The 16060-nt window shown below is 37.3% G+C and overlaps 3 protein-coding genes across 3 annotated transcripts; 2 read left to right on the forward strand and 1 right to left on the reverse strand.

Annotated features, from left to right (window-relative positions):
- Positions 1-628: 628 nt before the first annotated feature.
- On the forward strand, positions 629-1399 carry LOC126758270 (putative exonuclease GOR). The gene has a single exon (XM_050472483.1). The coding sequence runs from the start codon at positions 629-631 to the stop codon at positions 1397-1399; it is 771 nt and encodes a 256-aa protein (XP_050328440.1).
- Positions 1400-7181: 5782 nt separating this feature from the next.
- Positions 7182-8546, forward strand: LOC126758271 (putative exonuclease GOR). The gene has a single exon (XM_050472484.1). It carries the CDS (start codon positions 7182-7184, stop codon positions 8544-8546), a length of 1365 nt encoding a protein of 454 aa, XP_050328441.1.
- A 1162-nt stretch (positions 8547-9708) lies between these two features.
- LOC126758273 (putative exonuclease GOR) lies at positions 9709-15285 on the reverse strand. Its single transcript, XM_050472488.1, has 2 exons — positions 13972-15285; positions 9709-9963 (listed from the first exon to the last, which is right to left on the reverse strand). The coding sequence occupies exons 1-2, from the start codon at positions 15283-15285 to the stop codon at positions 9709-9711; spliced, it is 1569 nt and encodes a 522-aa protein (XP_050328445.1).
- Positions 15286-16060: the final 775 nt, after the last annotated feature.

The raw sequence follows: 16060 nt of genomic DNA on the forward strand, positions 1-16060 counted from the left end.
CTTAATTATGGCACAACAAAGTCAGCAATCCGGTGAGACACGGCGAAGAAGACACTCGGACCAGCATCTACACTTCGAAAGGTTTCATCAAAATACTAATCGAAACTACAACCCTAATGTAAATTTACCACAAATGTATGGGCAACAACAACAGCAACCAACTCTGTCTAGATATAACCGTCGGATGTCCCAACAGCCGGCACAAATAGTGCAGAAACAAAGAAAAGTGCAACACAAAATTGCGCACCATCAATTGGAAAGGCCCAAAGACAAAAGACACGAGAAAAAACCACAAAAACAACCGAATAAAATACACAATGCGAATAAACCTCAGGTGGTTCGAAAAACCACTAATCTTGCTGCTCCAAGCCCACAAGTAGTCGCTACACCGCTGGGTGAACACCATTGGCTCAAAATTTCACAGTCGGAGTTAATGGCAAAATTACGAAGTTATGTCGTCGCACCGCATCTGTTGCCCAACTATGGCTACCCCACAGAAAGCGCAGTGCAGAACGGTAAAGTTGTAATTTTCAAGAAGTTAGCACCAGCTTACAATGCTAGCACCAATATCGACGACCATGTGAACCTAGCTGAGTTAGAGCGGCAACTCGTGCCGAATAACGATGCAATGCTTAAGCAATGCGTACGTTGTGAACGTCCTTTTCGTGTCACAAGTTCTGGCGTATATTTGAAGCGAGAGAGATGTACCTTTCATTGGGGTAAATTGTACAAAGTAAAAACCCGGCATAACAAATACAATAAACAATACACTTGTTGTGGTGGCTCCAGCGAGTCAGTGGGCTGTACGTCTAATCCGGTGCACGTGTGGACCGGTGTTGTGTCCGGCATTAATGGACCATATGGCGGTTTTGTGCACACACGCCGGATTACCGACGAGCCCAAGGTGTACGCACTGGACTGTGAAATGTCCTTTATTGGACGTGGACTGGCTTTGACCAAGGTAACTGTGATCGCGTTTGATGGGCGATTAGTTTATCAGCACTTTGTGCGCCCCATTGGGGCAATTGTCGACTATAATACGCGTTTCTCTGGCATAACCAAAAGTGACATATCCAAATCGAATAAGCGAGTTAAGACACTTGCCGAGGTGCAGCGTGATTTGCTTCAGATAATCGACGCCAACTCAATACTTATAGGACACGGTCTAGAAAATGACCTGAGAGTCCTGAAAATTGTCCACAAGACAGTTGTCGACACTTCAATAGTATTTAAACATTCCAACGGTTTTCCGTATCGACACTCGTTAAAACATCTGACCAAAACGTATTTGAAACGTAACATTCAATTAGATGGCCAGAGTCACGATAGTTTAGAGGATGCACGGGCGTGTTTGGAGCTGATGCTGTGGAAGGTGACAACCGACAAACAGGAGAACTAACTAGTGGATTTCGGTTGTAAATACTAGGAGCACGACACATCTGTTTGGTGCTCCCTTGCATCAACGCTGTGGTCATGTGGCTCTTCCAAACGACGTATGTTATGCAAATGAAATTGTCATTGCACTGAGAGCATGTTTTTCATTATTCGGCGTTGCTCCGTTATGTCACCACATTCCAAAGGTGTCGCGGAGTTTTGCCCTCCGTTCTTGCCAAATATCACTCCGCCACAGTCTAAACAAAATTACTAAAGTTTTGTTTCGTGTCTGCATTGGGTTAGGATTCTCTTAGAGTGTTTGGGTTCCCTCGAGAAATGGTTGTATGTATGAGTAAATGAGAGAGTTGGTTGATTTAGTGCACATTAGGCCTAAGGCTGGCCTATGTGCGGTTGCATGCGGTCCGGCGCCTATGTGTCTCCCTTCTCAACAAATTGAGAGATGTGTATTATGATGAGAGTTTGTATGAGATGAGAGTGTATGAGTACATGAGTTTTGTTGCTTATGAGTTTTGTATCCCGAGCCTGAGGTTGTTTTTTCATTAATTATTTATAAGTTAAGTTTAAGATTGTATTTGGGGATTAAAAGATTCTCAAGTGAGAAATGTAATACTTCGATTATTTAAAATATATACGTACATACATATGTGTCCTTGTGAAAATTGAAAAAATTAAAATAATAGAAATACAAATTTTATCAATTAATTTGAACAAAGTGTAGATTTAAACAATTTTAAGCTTCTTTAGGAAACTTCATTTCATTTTGTTTTAGGTGATGTAGGCACTGAAAAGAAAACAAGTTGAAGTGTTTTAAGTCTTTGTAATCCCTAGAGACAGGAAACCTGATTCTGGATTACCCAGCAATTTGCAGAAGCAGCCTAAAGGCCCTAGGTTTCAGCTAGGTGGACACGGAACAGATCACCTCAGTCGCGCCCAACAGGCACCTGGAATTGTTTAAGATGCTGTATCTTGGTGACCATAAGTGATATAGGGGAGAGCACAATAGATCGTAGGTCGCACTGCAAAACCTCAATCTTTACTATCTATCCATCTAATCCGTAGGGAACTGAAATCGATACACAATAGGATTACTTGACTCAACACTTGCTAAAGGCCTCCATTTAAGTTGAAAGTAATCAAAAATTAAAACAAAAAAAAAAAAACAAGAAACACGTTAATTTCGGCTGCACCGATGCTTTAATACCCTTCACAAATGCATATTTTACCGCATAATAGGGTATCTTCATTTTGACTTCACTAAATTTGTCATAGAGTATTTTCCAAAGTAACTACACAATATCCGAATTGTTAAAATCGGACAAACCCACATTTTTTCAGGCGGTTACATTACATGTGCCCCTTAATCCTTCTGAAAAACACTTTTCCTGAAAATCTGTTAAGAAAACTTCTGTGGCAATGAGAACATTGTGAGACTGATCATTAGTGCAAGAGCGTTTTATCTTCGTCAAATGGAACCATTTCGGCGTCGAATCTTCATAGTACAATCCTTTGATCTCCTCCAGAATGGTATAGATCACGCCTTTGTCCCACGGTTTCGGTTGTTGTAGGAAGTGAAGAAGCGCGATTCGCGAGATATGATACACGTGGTCTTTCAAACCGCCTATTGCCTCAAATCTCAAAAAATGCACCAATAAAACACTGTGGACTTTGATCAAGTTTTCCTTCATGGTAGCCACGATCGCGTTGAAAATAGTTGAAAACAAGTAAGGAAGGGCTAAGTTCGGGTGTCACCGAGCATTTTATACTCTCGCATGATAAAGTGATAATCGAGATTTCATTATCCGTCATTTACATATTTTTTTTATTTTGCTGTAAAATTAATTAGATTAGTAGTTCCTGAGATATGGTTTTTGGTTCATAAGTGGGCTCCGCCACGCCCATTTTCAATTTTTAAAAAAAGCCTGGGTGCAGCTTCCTTCTGCCATTTCTTCCGTAAAATTTAGTGTTTAATACGTTTTTGTTAGTCGGTTAACGCACTTTTAGTGATTTTCAACATAACCTTTGTATGGGACGCGTGGTTATTATCCGATTTTTTCCATTTTTGAACTGTATATGGAAATGCCTGAAGAAAATGACTCTGTAGAGTTTGGTTGACATAGCTATAGTAGTTTCCGAGATATGTACAAAAAACTTAATAGGGGGCGAGGCCACACCCACTTTTCCAAAAAAATTTCGTCCAAATATGCCCCTCCCTAAAGCGATCCTTTGTGTAAAATTTCACTTTAATATCGTTATGGCTTAGTTAGGAGACTTTATAGGTTTTCGGTTTTCGCCATTTTGTGGGCGTGGCAGTGGGCCGATTTTGCCCATCTTTGAACTTAAGGGGCTATACCAGTGTGACGCATGAAAAATTAGGCGATTTTCGTGAATTTTTTTAAAAGAAAGTACTAGATTGAATGTTTCGACGTTCTATGGACGTAATAAAGTATATTTTTAGCTATATTAAAAAAAAAAAATTTTACAAAAATATTGAAAAATAACGGAGTAATGTGCTGTCTGCGGAAGTGCCAAAAAAAAAAGTGCCTCAACTGCTGGCATGATTCCGGTCGATTGAGTAGCTGAAACAAAAAAATTCAAAATGTTTATTAAACTTAAATATATTTTCTATACAATGGACTACGATCTTTGAAAAATATCAAAAATTAAGAAAATGGCGCCATTTTGAAAAAAAAATCGTTTTTTTACGAAAAAAATTGTCGTTTTTTTAATGCCAAATTGACAATTTTCAGCCAATCAAAAAGATCGTAGTCTATTGTATAGCAAATGTATTCAACTATATCCAGTTTTAATTTGAAGTCGATCGGTTAATTTCTCGTTGAGTTATAATGTCAGCAAATTTGAAAAATGTCGTTTCGAGAAAAACGCGTTTAGAGTTTCACTTATATATGTTTGCACCTCTGAGCGGTCGCTATTTAGAACGCTGCCATTCAAAAACTATTTAAAATACGACCTCGCCGATTTCACAGGATATTTTTGAATATATAAGCTATCGAAAAAAGCAAAAAAAAAAATTTTTTTTTTGAAAGTGTCACACTGGTATAGCCCCTTAACCTTCTTATGGAGCCAAGAAATACGTGTACCAAGTTTCATCATGATATCTCAATTTTTACTCAAGTTACAGCTTGCACGGACGGACGGACAGACGGACGGACGGACAGACAGACATCCGGATTTCAACTCTACTCGTCACCCTGATCACTTTGGTATACATAACCCTATATCTGACTCTTTTAGTTTTAGGACTTACAAACAACCGTTATGTGAACAAAACTATAATACTCACCTTAGCAACTTTGTTGCGAGAGTATAATAAAGAACTAATTATTAGATATTAGTAGCTTTAAAATGGGAAAAATTTTCTTGAGGAATTTGTTGAAATTGTGAGGATATTACAACCATATATTTTTATTATCTTATGTCATACGCTCATAGTCTATCGTTATTAAAAATTGTTTAATTTATGAACCGACAGTGATTACCTAAAACACCTTAACAATGACAACGCATTTTTGTAAACAGTTATTTTTGTCCTTCTGACTGTCATGAACTAATTACCTGGCTCCCTAATATATGTACATGCTATAACTCCATTGTTATAAACCGCAATTCTGAACATGTACTTTGTATGTATTGTAACGGCATTATTTTACGGGAAGCTTTCTCTTTTAAAGTAATTAACAGTATTTCGGTTTAGCTCAAACCTGTATTCTATTTGTTTTCAGTTTTGGAAATTATTGTTTTCGAATAATTATGGCGAAATTTTAATATGTTATAATATTATGGACGGGTTAAAGTTATGTTTCTTCGAGGTTACCATTTTTAAGGTGTAAAACCTCAGATTCATTTCGAGTAAAAGAGAAATGTCCATCATCGTTATCGTCGAAATTTTGCTACGTATGTGATGAGTATGAAATGACGATGATTAAGCACATGAGATATTGAGCTCTCAAAAATACATACTTATATGTTTTTATCTTGATTGTCCGTGAATTCCATAGAGAAAAAATGTTATTTAAATACTCAAGCAACTTTAATAAATAAGTTTTAAATAAAGTTTCGTGAAACTGCCTTATTTTTATGTCTCCCCACACAAGTTTCTAAAGAGAAAATATCCGTAGGAACTCCGGGAGGATATATGATTCCCCTCCTGATCTATCAATTCATTGACATTTTATTTTGAGAAAAACTTAGTTTTAGTTTAGTTATAAATGTATATTAACATTCTACTATTTGATAATATAGAGTGATCCATTTCGAGGTTTCCTACTTTTTGAAAGAACAAATACAGAAACTTTGAATTTAATGGGGAATGTTTATTATCGTACGAAAGAATATTCTTTGGCATTTATTTTTTGAAAATTATCTCTTTCAAATGTTGGCTGCAGCTAAATCTCAGATGGTCCATCCGAGCATTTCAACTGGTAACTGGCGAATGACACCCATTATGATTTGCTCTAAGGTCTGAATTAAAGCGGAATTGTTTGAATAGACATTTGAGTTTAAATATCCTCACAGGAAAAAGTCTAATCGTGTAATATCATACGATTTTGTTGACCAATCGACCGGCCCAAATTGGGTGAACTCTCAGCTACGGCTGCTTCTTCACTGCGTGCTGGACGTCGTCTAACCGGTCGAATATTATCCAATAATGAATGCTATGGGTGATGGTGTGGCGAATAGTATGCTCAGTAGGTCGATTATGTTGGTCAAAAGTTGAGCGAAACGAAACACATTATTTACAGAACGTGAATTTTCATAATAAAGTTAGAACGATTTGTAAACGGCGTCTTTCCATGATAAAATGCCAAAATACTGAACAAAAATAACACGACAGCTTGACACGACTCACGCATGATCTGTCAAAGAAAGACTACTGAAAAATGTACCTCTACTTGGATCACCCGTTATATAATAAATTGATAATGATAGATGAGCGTCCAGATGAAACTTTGAAGGAGATACGAAAAAAAATAATTTTTTATGTTGTTCTAAAATTAATTTTTAAGTTGTTTTTGGCAATTATCACTATTTAATGATTTCGACATTGAAATCTTCGACAAAATTTGAAAACATGTCTTATTTTTAAATTATATACTGAGTAAATGAAATCGTTAAAAGCATTTTTAAACAAAAATATCTTTAAATAAATAATGAAATGCTTTTAGAATCCATAATATTTCAGTTGAAGGTAAATGATTACTTTTGTAAACAAGATTTTCAATACAAAAACAAAAAGATAATTATTTCTATAAAAGTCCAAAACATGCTTTCAAGCACTTATTAGTTATATATACAATAGTTTTGAAAACAAATATTTCGTTCCTCCTTCTGCATAATTTTTCAGGTAACTGACTATCTGCCGTCTCAGCAGGTATGTACATTAACTGTAAGAGCGACAGAGAGAGCAATATACCCCAAATGAACGCGTGGCAGGATATCGGTTAACATAGGTAAGAAGCCTCTAAGCTACCTGCTAAGTTGTGATTGAAGATGGTGCGATTACAGAAATTAATATAAAAGCCAGAATCTTTCAGGATGGATTTATAAACGATTTCGCAGTGATCGAAGAAACATCTCTAGGAAATTTGAGCCATTGGATATTACATAACAAAGTCGCGCATATTTTACCATAAAAATAGTGATTAAATTTCAAATTTACACGCATCTAATAAATCGTAAGTATAAATTATAAATAAAGATATATTTTTATTTCCAACACATTACATATAACTGACGTCACAAAAATCATTCTTGCAGACAATTTCATTATGCCACAACAAATGCAACAAACTGGTGAGACACGGAGCAGACATTCGGACCCCTACAACCCTATTAGAGGTGCATCACAAATATGTGGCCAACAAGTGGAACCAACTGTGCCAAAGAAAAACCAACGATTGTCACTGCAGTTGCCACAACTTCTGCAAGAATTGAGGCAACTGCAGGACCAAGTTGCACATCAACAATCGCGAACGACCGGTGCCAAAAGTGACAAGAAATTCCCACAGAAACAGGCGATTAAAAAATTTGGAGGGAGAAAACCTCATGTGATTCGCAGAAACATTAATATTGCTGCGGCAAATCTACAAGTGGTCGCTTCACCGCTCGCTGATCGCTATTGGCTAAAAATTTCACAGTCAGAGTTAATAGCAAAGTTAAGACGTTATATTATCGCACCGAATCTTTTGCCCGTCTATGGCTACCCATTTAAAAGTTGTTTGTACAAGGGTAAAGTTGTAATTTATAAGAAGTTGCCCCCCCGGTTCTATACAAAGAGTACCAGCAAGCCAAATGCGCCCCACAACGATGAGAACGTGTACCCGACTGACTTGGACCGACAACACGTGCCGAATAATGATGAAGAGCCTAAGCAATGCGTACGCTGTGAACGTCCGTTTCGCATCACAAACACCGGCGAATATGTAACGCGAGAGAAATGTACTTTCCATAAAGGAAAGTTACATCGAGTGTATACTCAAAACAAGAAATACAACTTACAGTACACCTGTTGTGGCGCCTCCAGAGAGTCAGTGGGCTGCGCGTCCAATCCGGTGCACGTATGGACCGGTGTTGTGTCCGGCCTTAATGGACCATATAGAGGTTTTGTGCACACACGCCATATTACCGACGAGCCCAAGGTGTACGCGTTGGACTGTGAAATGTTTCATACAGGACGTGGACTGGCCTTGACCAAGGTCACTGTGATCGGATTCGATGGGCAATTAGTTTATCAGAATTATGTGCGTCCCACGTCCATCGTCGTGGACCACAATAGGCGGTTCTCAGGTGTTACTGACAGAGATGTATCCAAATCAAAAAAGCCAGTTAAGACGCTCGGTGAGGTGCAGCTTGATTTGCTTCAAATAATCGACGCCAACTCAATACTTATAGGACATGGTTTGGAGAATGATTTGAGGGTCCTGCAAATTGTGCACCAAACCGTTGTCGACACTTCGATCGTTTTTTCCCATTCCAACGGTTTTCCTTATCGACACTCGCTAAAGCATTTGGTAAAAAAACACTTAAAGCGTAACATTCAATTAGAAGGCAAGAGTCACGATACTTTAGAGGATGCACGGGCATGTTGGGAGCTGATGCTCTGGAAGGTGGCCACCGACAAACAGGAGGGCTGACAAGTGGATTTCGATTATAATGGCTAGGAGTACACTATGTCTACGTTGGGTGCTCCTTTGTAGTAACGCTGTGGTGGCGTGGCTCTTCCAAACGAAGTATGTCCTGCGTTGAATTTCTCATCGCGCTGAGGGCATGTCATGCTTCATTGTTCGACGCTGCTGCGTCATGTCTCTCCACATTCCAAAGGTGTCTTACCACGGAGTTTTGCCGTTCGTCGTCCTTCAAATCACTCCACTGCAGTTCAAAAAAGGGAAAAGTTTCGTCTGATCGCGCTGAGGGCATGTCATGCTTCATTGTTCGACGCTGCTGCGTCATGTCTCTCCACATTCCAAAGGTGTCTTACCACGGAGTTTTGCCGTTCGTCGTCCTTCAAATCACTCCACTGCAGTTCAAAAAAAGGGAAAAGTTTCGTCTGTTGTCTGCTTTCGATTAGGATCGTTTTAGAATATTTGGCCTTTCTTACTATGAGTGAATGAGAGAAATATTCATTTGCAATCACATAGGTTCCTTATCAGTTGTGTTTCTCTTAAGGCCGGTTGTTCAATTTTTTTCTAGTCTTTGTTGTTAAAACTCATTTCTTTGTTTAGAATTTAAGATTAAGATTGTATTGTATTTAAAAACTGTAAAATTTTGAATTGAGAAATATACTACCTCGTTTATCTAAAATATCAATAAAAATTGTAAAAATTGAAAAAGAGAACAAATGTCTAAAAAAAGTTTTGAATTTTTTATTAAAATTTTTTTAACCAACAAGCTTTGTATCCGAAGATTTATAAGCTTATTATACCATGAACAGGGTATACCTATAAATTTGCAACGAAGTTTGTAGCACCCGGAAGGAAGACCCTTTAATTATATAACTAATGATCAGCTTGACGAGCGGAGATTTCCATGAAGGAGAAATGGCCTTTTCTTATGTAAAATTTTTGTTCTACTAAGTCTTGTTAGGCTGTGGATTCCAGGGCAAGTTATCACCTGATTTTATTCATTCTAAGCCCAAATATGCAATGTGCTTAGGAGAAAAACTCAATCTCTCAATTTTATTAAGATAACTCACACATGTATGCGGTATAAAGTCACCCGAAAGTTCCAAAAATTGTATGTTAAACACTACTATGATCAAAAAATAGTAAGACAATTCCGTCCTCTTTTTACGAACAACTACGCGCAAATTAACATAAAACTCAAATAGTATTCCTTCTTGATAGTTTGGCCGATCGGTAGGAATTCGGAGTGCACCGCATCTTGATAATCAATGAAAACTGTCACCATAACCTTGATTTTTGACTTGATTTGAAGTGTTTCTGCCAGCTTTGGCTCACCTCTGCCACGATTTTCGGCCGACTCATCATCTGTTTCCGGATCGTAAGCATAGATCCAAGACTCATCGCCAGAAATAATACGTTTAATGACATCCTGGTAGTTGGAAAGCGTTGTTTCACAGACGTTAACGCAGTGATGTTTTTCTAAAAAAAATTTAGTTATTTTGGAACCAATCACGCTTTCACTTTTCTTAGGCCCAAATGAACTTTCAAAATGGTTGTCACTGATCCTTCCAATATTCCGACGATGCTTTCTTTATTTTATCGACGTATTAGATTATCAGTTGAGTATACTACATGGGCTAAGGGATGTATTGGCCCGATTCAACCAATTTGTGACACACAGTTACTCTTATCAGTAAAGGATTATCCATGAATGTAAATTATATATCTCACACATAGTAAGACTTTGCCACACACATTGACCGATATTGTCGGTAAAAAGTTGGTGTCCACATATTCGGCACTTAGGGGCTTGAACAGTTTTGGTTCGATTTAGAATTAAAGGTCATAAGGTACTATTACTAATCGGTATTCGGTACTACTCGTATTCGGGCAATGTTTTATTCTGATGCATTATTTTGTAACTGAAAAATTTGTTTGGCTTAAAAATTGTGTTATATGGGAAGTAGGCGTGGTTGTAGCTCGATTTCGATAATTTTTAGCACTATAATATAGAAATGTTAGAGGTATGTTATGTACCGAAGTTGGGTGAAATCGGTCAAGGTTAGAGGGCGGGACCACGACACTTTTTATTAGTCTTAGCCCACAGAGCTGCCGGATCGTTAGTATTTTAATTATATCATTTTAAATGAACTAACTTTCGATATCCTGGAAACTGGATAAAAAGGAGCTTCGAACTTTAGACCTGGTGGAATGAGTACCTAAGTCGGTGAAATCAGTGGACGCCCAAAAGATGTTGTTACCGACGAAAACATTAAAAAATCCACAAATTGCTTTTTCATGATCGTATATTGAAACTAAATGAAATAACAGGCACTTTAAAAATTTCGACTAATGTGTACATCATATAATTCACGAATGGGCATGAGAAAGCTCTGTGCAAAGCGGATACCGCACGAGCTTACGTTTGATCAAAAACAACGACGTGTTGATGATCCGAAACATTGTTTGGATCGACAATGTGATAATGGATTAAAATTATCCATCATTTCACTCCGAAGTCCAATCGTTAGTCATCAGAGAGAACGGCACAGTCGGCCGGCAAGGGTATGGCATCTGCAAGTTGGAATGCACATTAAATAATTTTTATTGACTACCTTGAAAAAGGAAGAATCTTCAACAGCGATTATGATATAGTGTTATTGGACAGTTTGAGGGACAAAATTGCAGAAAAATGCCGGCATTTGTAGAAAAAAAGTGATATTTCACCAACACAAAAATCCATGAATTGGATCCGGATTCTCCTGATCTCGCTCCCAGCGATTATTTCCTATTCTCAGATCTCAAAAGAATGCTAGGTGGGAAGAAACTTTCGGCCTATTTTAAAGCAAAGGACAAATCGTATTACAAAATTTGTATCGAAAAGTTAGAGTGTTGCTATTTTGCAGTTTATTTTTGATATAATGAAGATCCTCGAAATATGAAGACCTTTTCAGTTATACTAAAAAACTATAAACACTAATAAACACTAATAAACACTAATAATAGAATATGGGTTGTAAGGGCTCAAGTCTACTGTTTTGATTGTTCCTTGGTCTCTGGTGTGTACCACTAGCTCCATATTTCGTCAGCGGTCATGACTGACTCTTTAGAAGTGGGCTTAAACAGCTTCATATCTTGGTGAGAAGATGTCTCACCGTACCGGTGGTTATACAGAGTGAGCAATCAATGTATTATACTTGAAAGTAACACACAGAGATTCCCCGCGCCTTGGTATCTGCGTCACTGTTGGCAACCATAAATGTGAACAAGTAAGGAAGGGCTAAGTTCGAGTGTTACCGAACCTTTTATACTCTCGCATGACAAAGTGATAATCGAGATTTCATTATCCGTGATTTACATATTTTTCAAATACCGTATTTGTGTAAAGTTTTATTCCGCTACCATCATTGGTTCCTAATGCATATATTATACAGAGAAGGCATCAGGTGGAATACAAAATAGCGTTATGTTGGAAGAAGGCGTGGTTGTGAACCGATTTCACCCATACTTCCTACATGTCATCAGGGTGTTAAGAAAATATTATATACCGAATTTCATTGAAATCGGTATAATAGTTCCTGAGATATGGTTTTTGGTCCATAAGTGGGCGACGCTACGCCCATTTTCAATTTTTAAAAAAAGCCTGGTTGCAGCTTCCTTCTGCCATTTCTTCCGTAAAATTTAGTGTCTGACGTTTTTTGTTAGTCGGTTAACGCACTTTTAGTGATTTTCAACATAACCTTTGTATGGGAGGTGGGCGTGGTTATTATCCGATTTCTTCCATTTTTGAACTGTATATGGAAATGCCTGAAGGAAACGACTCTGTAGAGTTTGGAAAAAAACTTAGAAAAAGCTTAGTAGAGGGCGGGGCCACACCCACTTCCAAAAAAATTACGTCCAAATATGCCCCTCCCTAATGCGATCCTTTGTGCCAAATTTCACTTTAATATCTTTATTTATGACATTTTATAGGTTTTCGATTTTCGCCATTTTGTTGGCGTGGCAGGAGGCCGATTTTGCCAATCTTCGAACTTAACCTTCTTATGGAGCCAAGAAATAGGTCTACCAACTTTCATCATTATATCTCAATTTTTACTCAAGTTACAGCTTGCACGGACGGACGGACGGACAGACAGACATCCGGATTTCGACTCTACTCGTCACCCTGATCACTTTGGTATATATAACCCTATATCTGATTCTTTTAGTTTTAGGACTTACAAACAACCGTTATGTGAACAAAACTATAATACTCTCCTTAGCAACTTTGTTGCGAGAGTATAAAAATTTAAGGACTTTGTATATTTCGAAGCCAGGCAATAATCTACCATCAATCCACCAATAATCTAAATCTGGAGATCAAGCGCAGGAAAAATCTTGTCTCAACAGCGGCTACTTTGCGATCGATGGACATTTGAGAAGCAACAAGATACTTCTCTAAAGCAAAAATTACGCATTAGAAGTTCCTCATCGGCAGTAGAAACAAGGACTATGACTAAGCGAGATGAGAGAGAACTTGAAGCATTCGAGAGAACTATTCTCTAAAAGGTGTTTGAGGCCGCCCGCGTGGGCATTGAATATCGAAGGGATGGTGTGATCTCATAAAGGATAGAGGCAGCAACGAGTCCATTTCGAATAGAAACAGTCTACGGTATGAAAATTTATTATTGAGTAGAGGGCGAATCTGACAACTTATCGCACCAATCTCGTAAGCAGATTTTTTTCATCCTTCATATAAAAAAGTATAGATTTCCTTCTTTATCCTATTAACTTTAGGACATAATCCTAACTTTTAGACGAAAGAGTACAACTATTACATGAAACCGTTTATTTTACCCAAAATTATTAACACACATATGTATTATATATACATATACATACAGTTAAAAATAAGCATAACTGTTTAATCTTTTATTAGATTTTAATTAATTTTAAATTTTTTTAGGTACAATTTGCAATTTATTTTTTTTATATAAAATATTAATTTTATAATGTAATATTTATATATAATTTTGAGTGTCAAACAATTTTCGAAGTTGCCTAATTGAGAGAACTTGAAACATTCAACCATTCGAGGCATTATTTGTCTTTTCTTATTTTGAAATTGTTACTTCTTGACGTGAGGTTGTACATCGATGGCATCGATCGATTCGAATCTCAATTTCCCACTTAGAAGCAATTTTTCAATACTACTGCGACCAAAATGGCATACTGCCTTTAAGAGAGTGTATTTTTACGAATTTCATCAAGTATACGTACGAAGCCCCAACCAACATATTTTAATATATAAAATTATTTATGACAAATAATTTCAAATGTTTAATTTTTTATTTAATTTTCATAATTTTCCTTTTTTTTGTGCAAATAATATTTTTTTAATATAAAATGTTTATCTTATCCATCTGACCGGTCGCCTTGGAAGGATCCTGTTACGCACTTTCCACATAACCAACTCCAAACAGGCACGAGCGTTTTCCACACTGTCGTGACCGTTGTTGCCACATTGTATATCGCGCTTTAAGTATTTCTTAGTCAGATTCTTAAGCGAATGACGACGTGGAAAGCGTAATGGGTGTGGGAACTCATGTGCCGTGTCGACTACCTTCTTATGAACAATCTTCAACACACGCAAATCGTTCTCCATACTATGACCAATGAGTATTGTATCGGCATCGATCAGTTGCAGCAAATCTTTTTGAACTTCGGCGAAGGTTTTCAAATTTTTGTTTTGCATCTCACATAGATCTTTGGCGGTTACGCCTGAGAAACGTGTACAGTAATCGACAACTTCACTTGTCGGCTTCACAAAATGATCATAAACCACTTGTCCATCATAACCAACTAACGATACTCTGGCCACTTCGAGTCCACGGCCGGTGTAACACATTTTACAATTCAGCGCATACACTTTGGCTTCAATATCTGATTTATCGGAGCGTGGTTGTGTGTAAAGAAAATCATTATAGGGTCCGCTATATCCATCTTTAATCCCCTGCCACACGTGCAGCTTATAACGCTCGCAACCCTCTGAGTCTCTCTCACCTGCGCAGCAAGTAAACCTCTCCTTAAATTCGCCGCTGTGATAGACACAGCTTTCTTTGGTTAAATATTCCCCTGCCTCGCTCACGTGAAAGGGGCGATCGCATCGTACGCAAATATGTTCCAATTTACAAGGGCTTCTATAGAATGAGTACTCTCGTGGCTTAGATTGTTGGTCGATGAATACCCCGTCTTCGTCGTAACTTTCCACTGGGTAACCATAGTGACTCAAAAAATTTCGTGTCAAGATATGCCGATAGCGACGTAAACGTTTTGCGAACTTGACTTCTGATAAATGGAGTTTCTTATGCTGATCTAATGGTGGCAAGGTTGTTGGCAGTATAGTATCATTATCATTATAGCTTTCGATCTTTTTAAGTTTGAGATATTTTTGTAGTTCTTTTCCTGAAAGATTTTCTAACTCTTTCTGTTTTCTAAGTTCTTCTACTTCTTGATCGAGTTCCACTTGTTGTTTTAATAGCTCTTCAATTTGTTTTGTAATTTCGTCTTCCTGAAGTATTAGCTTATCTATTTTCAACTTTGATCCTTCTTGTCGTAGCTTTAAGAGAGTTAGTTGTAGATTTGTACAGTGTTCTTCTGGAATCAAGTCAACTAGTCCAGGTTTCAGGATGGTTTGGAAGTCTTGCTTGTTTGCAATCATATTTTTGGACTGTTCCAAGGGTTTGTTTAACGGTGCGTCGAAATTATTCATTTTTTAAATTTGTCGTTCTTTGTGAGTATTTAGATGAAAAGTTGTTAAGTATTTTTTCCTTAATAACTAGAAAACAAACGCTTTTATATAGTTTACGGTGGAGTTATTAATAGCAGATATCAGATGGCTTTTTAGCTGATTTGTTTCTTAAGAAGAATGTGACGTTACCGTAGTAGAAGTGATACTCGATTTTCGAAAGGATTGTCGCTTCTTTTATAGGTGATTCTCAGTCATTCGACTCATGTTTCAGGTAGGCACAGGTAACGGAGTTTATTAAGGTGATTTAACTATGTTCGGCTTAATCCTTCAGCCCTTCGTGTTTATCTTGTGCCTTTCCAAGAACCTGCTTTGTCGTAGTTGACTACCTGTGTAGTAGTTTTTTGTTTATTTGTGAAACAATGAGCGAACATTTTACCTGTTTTGTCACTTTTTTATCCAAGAAAAATTGCCAGTAGTTAAAATATTTTCACTATTTTCTAACAGTCTTTCATATATTCAATTCAATTCAGTTTTTCATCTATCGAAAGTCATCTACCTGCATTCGCAATTAATATCTGGGTCGTTTAATTTTTGATGTATCAGAAGGATGAATGGGTTTACATGGGATCTCTTTAAATTTTTTGTAAATTTTATTTTGTGTTCTTATGACAGCGTAGTGGGTTTTCCCCCTTGAATCAAATTTTTTCGTCGAAATATTTGTGTGTTGTTAATAGAAAGAAATACGAGTATTTAAGTGACTAATGTATAATTGACTGGAAGCATTAGCCGTAAAACC

This window comes from Bactrocera neohumeralis, chromosome 5 (genome assembly GCF_024586455.1).
Source record: "Bactrocera neohumeralis isolate Rockhampton chromosome 5, APGP_CSIRO_Bneo_wtdbg2-racon-allhic-juicebox.fasta_v2, whole genome shotgun sequence".
Taxonomy (NCBI): domain Eukaryota; kingdom Metazoa; phylum Arthropoda; class Insecta; order Diptera; family Tephritidae; genus Bactrocera; species Bactrocera neohumeralis.